The sequence below is a fragment of the Papilio polytes genome, unplaced genomic scaffold, assembly GCF_000836215.1.
Source record: "Papilio polytes unplaced genomic scaffold, Ppol_1.0 DF822178.1, whole genome shotgun sequence".
Lineage (NCBI taxonomy): Eukaryota > Metazoa > Arthropoda > Insecta > Lepidoptera > Papilionidae > Papilio > Papilio polytes.
Window position 1 is genome coordinate 1,945,721 of NW_013527026.1, and position 7,025 is coordinate 1,952,745.

General features: G+C 30.9%; 1 protein-coding gene across 1 annotated transcript in view; it reads left to right on the forward strand.

Moving 5' to 3' along the window:
• LOC106106395 (1-phosphatidylinositol 4,5-bisphosphate phosphodiesterase classes I and II-like) overlaps positions 1 to 4,715 on the forward strand; it is a 53,146-nt gene extending 48,431 nt beyond the window's left edge. Inside the window, exon 16 of the mRNA XM_013286971.1 lies at positions 4,694 to 4,715. Coding sequence (XP_013142425.1) covers positions 4,694 to 4,715 — 22 coding nt within the window. The remainder of the gene's footprint in view (positions 1 to 4,693) is intronic.
• Positions 4,716 to 7,025: the final 2,310 nt, after the last annotated feature.

Sequence of the window (7,025 nt, forward strand, 5' to 3'; positions counted from 1 at the left end):
AAATTTCAGTTGTCATAATGTTCATATGAAATCTCGTGTTATAAACATACTAATTATGCAATCTCGTAGATTTAGTTGTGTGATTATCTTCCGTGGAGTGTGCGGTGCGCCGTACGGTGACCGTCTGTATGTATTACGTTCGAGCAATTTTGAATCTTGTGAATAGGGATTAGGATACAAATTACGTCACAGCTTTGGTATGCTTTTAAACTAGTGTTGCACAGTTGTGTTAGTTACGTTGCATTTAAAAATGTAGAAGTGTTCAAGTTAGGACTCATTGATGACTAGTCAACGCACATGAAGGTAGGAACAAAACTGTTGGTACTCTATGACGTCACTTAGTCTTGTGGGATTCCACTGTTCATAAACAAAGAAATCTTCGAATAAAAACACAATGGTAGTGAGCTAAGGTTTAGGTTGTCGTTTGACAACGCCCATGTTTGCATTTCACTCTAAAATCAATGAAAACCTACGCTTAGTGTAAAAGTTTTAATGTGCCTTAGAGTTAACCAATTGATGTGTTTTGTTCCTTTCTTTGTAACTAGATATGTGAACGCTACATATCTCGGGCACAAAATTCTTTCATAAAGCTGTTTATTTTATACGCAGCTATGTAAAAGTTATTTTTAAGATATTGGGGTTATTTTTGGGAATGTTAGAAATAAAGTATAAAAAGTTTTTTTTTGTTAGTTAACAGATAAACAAATTTTTTCTATTTATTTATACGTTCGGTTTTGTAAGATTTTGAACATGTTTTTCGCACAAATTGAAATATACTTTAAATTATATTTATACTTTATATTTTATATTTTTAAATGTCATTTTTAACTATATTGATTTTTCTACATTATAAATTCGATTTTTTTGTAATTTGTAAAACTTTTATTTTTAAAAATACTTTCTTTTTTTTCGTCGATACGATTGACAAAATTTATTACTTTTTGTGAAATATTTTTTAATACAAATGGTAATTTACGAGCTCGCGAATTTTGTTAAAAAGATGGTTATTTTAACAATTATTTAGAGACCATTGGTTGTAGTACAACATTCCATTATTTTATGATGTAAAAAAATCACAATTTAATCATTTTTAAAATTCTTGATAGAGAACATAAGTGTAAATGAAATGAAAGTTTGTATATACCTTATATATTGGCTGCTATGTAAAGTTGACGCATTTAATGTATTAGTGCCAAAAAAAAATTGCATCATAATTTGGCAAGCGATTAAAATGTTTCGAGTACATATTTTTCAATAGACATGGATTGCGTGAAAGGTGACGTAATCAAAAAGGGTGATGACGTATGATAGAGTTATTTGGATTACAAAAACCTGTTGCGCTGACCCTATGGAAGTAGGATAAGGAGAAAGATGATTATCTTAATATTTTCTCGTACAAAAAATATCTTTGCCATATCACGTATTATTAAATTATATTTAATTTAAGAAACTTTCTTTTTGAGTTTTTTAAGTACATTGTTTTGGAATGACAACATAAATGTTTGGTATTTCTTAATTTTATTAATGGTGCTCCTTCGTATGTTATGTACTTAATTATGTAAAGTAAATGACATCTTGTTTGTCTAAATTTTGTCGGTGCGAGTAAAAAGAATTCATGTACGGTCGAAGTCAGTAAATTAATTCACTTGCTTTAAACCTAAGGCAGCAAAGAAAACAGGTTTTAACTTAGTGTTGAAAAGTAGGGAAGATATTTCAGGCTATAGGCAAAAACTAAACTTTTAGTGTTTCGTTCCCTGTCTGTATGTCGACATTCAAAATAATATTTAAGGGATATAAAAAATAACCAAAAAGCAAATGTATTTTTCCTTGATAATACTTGTATAAATAAATCTCAAATTGAAAACAGGGAAATTCTTGTCTATTCTATTCTGTACTCGATGTATCTCTGTCAGCTGTTATAATATTTGTAAGAATGTAATCGTTTTAGAAGTAAGTGTAGCTGAATCATTTATTAGAGTGGACTTCTACGGCGACTGTAGCATACAAACGAAATATAGTTATCGAATATGGCTATCAACGTTTTTGGAATGTCTAAAAAGTTATAAATCTATGGCACATTCAAGATAATGTAAAATCAGTAATATAAGCGTTTGTATTGCTATAAAAGTCGCTGTGGAGAACCATAAATTCGAGAACTTTTTAAACCGTGTGCGATAGTCTCAAACCGAAGTTAATATAAGTCGTTTTAACAAAAAGTAGTTGAACCCTAATAAATTAGTCATGATAAATTAATAATTCTTTGAGATTTTAATTTTATATATTTAGTCGGTTCTGTGGTAATTTTTCTTTTCTATCCTTTTTTAGATGTGATCCTGGCTGGTTATTTTAGTAAAATTTCCATTTTAATGATTTTTTCTTTTAAATGGATAATTTTCAAGTCAGCTGTAAAATGATGTATCGATATTTGAATACTAATTTATTAATAGAAAATTATTCCGATATGTATCATGCCTAGGAGTTTGATTTCTTTCTATAATCGAATTCGTGCGATAATTTTGTCTATGGTTTTTAGTCGTTGGTCGATACAGTTAATTAGAGTGTAGTTGAAAAATAAACGTTAATGAGTAGTACGCGATACCTTGCCTTGATTACATTTGTAAATGTTAGGTTAGGTTGTTGGTAGTGAACGCGAACAAATGTGGCCTAACATGTACTCCATTTCCCTATATTTGATATTGCTATGATATTCTTTGTAATTTGCTCTCTAGTTAATTTCTATAGTAATTTGAATATCTAAAAGATTCAGTGTTTGAATTAGCTAAAAGGACTTGTAAGCCAAGATAAAATGTGTTTTATATGATTTTTAGGTTACTTTGTAGTCAGCCATGATTATTTCCCCCCTGTATATAGGTATAACGTGAATACATATTTAATTTCCTCCATTAGCTTCATTAAGGATGGTAGGGTAACCATGAAACCAGTTTTGTTATATCCTGCAGACTGCAGCTCTCATATCGATTGCTCTTACGTAAACTATCGTATGTTTGAAATGCAAATTTTGACAGATATTAAAAACATTAATACGATTTATTACGATGCATTAAATGTTAACGTAAAAAAGGCAAATAAAACTGGTTCTGCTTTTTAATGTTGCTTTCAAATTTACGCAAAAATAGTATTTATCAAGTTAATTTAAACATACAAAGTTTAAATCGAAAAATTGTGACTTACGATAGTTTACATAGGGCCATGGATTATGTAATAATTGCTATACGTACGTCTCGTATAAACGAAAGTTTCTTCGTCCCTTTGGCGAACCTATCGACTCGTCGCAAATGATTTTTCTATGAAATTATTTTTGTGAAAATCAATGCGTTTACAAACGTATTGAAAAGATTCTTCTGCGATTGACGTCTATGACGTCATACGTTTATTAATTCTTTTTCTGTATCTATAGTTTGGATATGAAAAAAATATTTTTATCTTATTATTTGATGCCTTTTCTTGCTACGCTTAAAAGATGATGATTTTTCGATGTTTTACACTTGTTATTCCTACTGTCTATTTTGGAGATATTTTAATAGTCGATGCCTTTAATATTTTAATAGACCTCTTGTATATTATTAAATAGTCGTGTAACTTCTCTATTACTGCAGATTTTTGGACTATAAGTTTTGAATATCTTAGGTAATTTCACTTAAAATGTATATTTTGTAACTATTTAGAGCTCTGCGGATTGTAAGAATTCTTTCATAAATACCTTTTAAAGATTTTACTTTTTAAAAGTATTTTTGTTTATTCTGGCAGCAAGGTTTTCTATTTTTTGTCCGAAGTTACATTTTTATATTTTCAAATGTCACAAAATTTAGCTGGTAAAAGCTTTGCAAGCATCAAGAAATGAGGTCCTTTTCCAAGTATCAAGTATGATTGTGCGAAGTTCGTTATGGACTATCTTATGAACTACTTTAAGTATATTTAGTAGCGGGTTGTGAGTAGAATGCGAGATATTTGGTAGGTGTAGGCCGTTTCAATTTTTTCGGCGGTTCAAGGTAATCTATGCTGTGTAATACGATTCCCCACTCCTATCGCCTTTCACTCTTTATACCTAAAATTGTACTCTTGCGAAGTTCCGAGCCGCCAAGATGTTTGAGAATCTTTATAATTAACTCGTTGCAAGGTCTTTTCTGGGATATTTCGGATTCGGATTCGACTGACCTTTCTTATGAAAAAAAAATATGCTCAAAGATGACATTACTATAAGCTTATGTTACTATTCATCGAAAAAATGTTTGTTAAGCAGTCGATTTTTTAATTTTTTCGCTTTGTCCATTATATTAAAACTGTTATTAACAAATAATAGCTTTGATAAATAATAAAATGAATTGTATTTGAGATACGTCGATTAAACGTTTTTTTTGTTTCCCCATTGTTTTTAAAATGTTTTTTAAATTGTTTACCGCAAATATAGGTATTATTGCCAGTTACAAAATATTTTTTAATTAAATGAAAAACTTAAATAAAATGTAATGAAAGTTTCGTAATATCAATAAAAAATTTAGGGTTTTCAGGAAATTGCTTTAGGAATTGTCACAAATATATAGTTTTATTCAGGTTTTTGTTTTATTTTTTCAAAGTTTATATAATTTGCTGTTGTTACATATTTAGATTTTTATTGCTTTATGCACAGCAGAGAATATTGTTTATTTATAAGTTATTCTTTATGTTATTATAGGTATAAGAGATTAGAATTTTAACCCATTTTTCTAATCACTGGCGCAGCAAAAAAACGCAGACCCTCGTTTGTAAGGGCTAAGTTTTTTGTTCAGATTATTTTGTAACAGAAATCTCTTCGTTAATGTAACACAAAGATTATTTATTGTAAGCTATTTTATTTAATCTTATGTTAACAATTGTATATAGTGTTATTTCATTTTTGTAACTGTTAAATTCCACTGCCGAAACTTGTATTGAAACTTATTCTCATCTCTTTTATTATCTTTGTAAAAGAGAGACGATATTGGTAGTGTAATTTTACGGATTAAAATTTTTATTGTACTCCTATAATGTTATCTGAACCGGAGGGCATAAGTCTAACTAAATTATGACAGTTCACTAGCGCTCTCCTGTCAATGTCAACTAAGTGTCAAAATCTTTTTTTATGTCACTAAGTCGTCACTGTTTTATTTTTTTAAAAAAAGCTCGGGGTTCACCTAGGAGCGTCGTCAGCTCGGGTTGAAAAAAAAATCTTGTGTTGTAATAGTCTTTTATTGCATTATCTGTGCCTAAATAGGTTTGTATATCTGTCAGAATTAACCCTGATATCAGCGCCTTTACCGGTTCAAATAACAGTTTCGCATTCTACGTATGGCAGGCAGTTTTTTGTAATGCTATACTCTTACATTGAGATATTAGTCAGATATAAGCCAAGTTTATCAGATTTGCCTTTATTAGATTTAGAGATTTGCTAGTTATAACAATGTATGTATGTGGTCTTACTGACTTTACTGTTGTAACATATGTATAATAACGATATAATAACAAAGATGTTAACAAACTTATTTGACCCGAGGGCTTTCAACTAAACAATAGCACACTAGCGCCCTTCTGTCAATGTCAAAAGAGTGAAATCTATAAAAACGTTTAAGTTATAACGTAAACTTTAAAATCCCATTATAATTTTGTTATCTGTCAGATTGTTCGCGGCGTTTACGAAGCGAAGAGTTTAAAATTAGCTTCAGTATTCGGCCGTAAGTACATTTTCATTGATAGAACTAAACGCCGCGCCTTGATCAAGCATATATCTTCGTTTACTTAAAGAGCGGGCGCACGCTTTTGACTAAACTATCGCACGACTGTTGTGCGATTGTCGATTGTTTCTCTGCCAATTCAACTGTATACTAGATTCGTGTCCGCACCTCCAAAGCTCGTAGGATTCAAAGCGCGACTTTACAGTTGTGTGATAGTTTATGCAAAGGTGTACGCGTTCTAATCGTGAAGTGTGCCTCTTACCGGGTCAGATATGTTTGTTGTACAATTTGTTCTACATGTGTTATAAAAATTTAGTCACGGTAAGCATTGTATGGGGTTATAGTAAGGGGAGTCTTGGCGGCTTTCGATCTGAATAGTTCTAGTCATTTTGAATTCCTTCGTGTATGAGTACGCCTGTGTATGGGTAGACAATATAATATTAATCACTATGAATGTTATACATAAACTTATCTATTAAATTTGATGTCTGTTCTATTTGTGGTTTGATTTTATTCCTCGTCTACAAGGTGCTTTACCGCAAAGGCAGGTTAATGCATTTAGTTTTTTCGATGAGATATAATAAAGGGTTAAAAACGTACAGCACAACAGTAATATAAAATTGTTTTCTTGTTTAAAACTAGATTTAAAAAAAATATAATTGTTTCAGGTAATAAACCTATGTCACTCGGCAATAATTTAGCTTTCTAATGGTACAAGAATTTTTGAAGTTGGCTATCGAGATAAGAGTGTCTAGTATTAAACAAATTAATTACAGTTTTTGTTTTTGATAATAAATATGTATTAATCTTTATTCCATAAATATACATTTTTATTCTAGAGAAAATGGTACATTTTGACGTAAAATGACAGCGACTTTTGATCATCAAATCTGTTTTCATCAATTTCTAAAATGACACCAAAACTTAAAATGTTTTAAAAAACACATAGAATAGTTCTTCAAATCCAATCCAAAATTAAAAAGTAGCAACAGTTCTAGTATGAAAATGTTTCATCGATCATTCAAGAAACTTACTCCGCAAAACTGGATGGTTGTTCCAAAAGCAAAGTTCCGTAATTACGTAATGTCCGATGTCTTGGCGCAGATAGAGAAAGATTGTGATAGATGCTGTCCCGTACCGCGTGTTCCACCCAGGAAGGTTTGTGTCCACTTCACTGTTATGAAGTTACTGGACAGTAGTAAGTTTTTCGATCGAGTTCTTTTTTACGAGTTGTTCAACCTATCAGGTGACAATAGTAGGGGCGGGCAGTGACGTAGGCCGTGTCGCAGCGCTGTTTCTGAAGCAACAGCCGGTGGT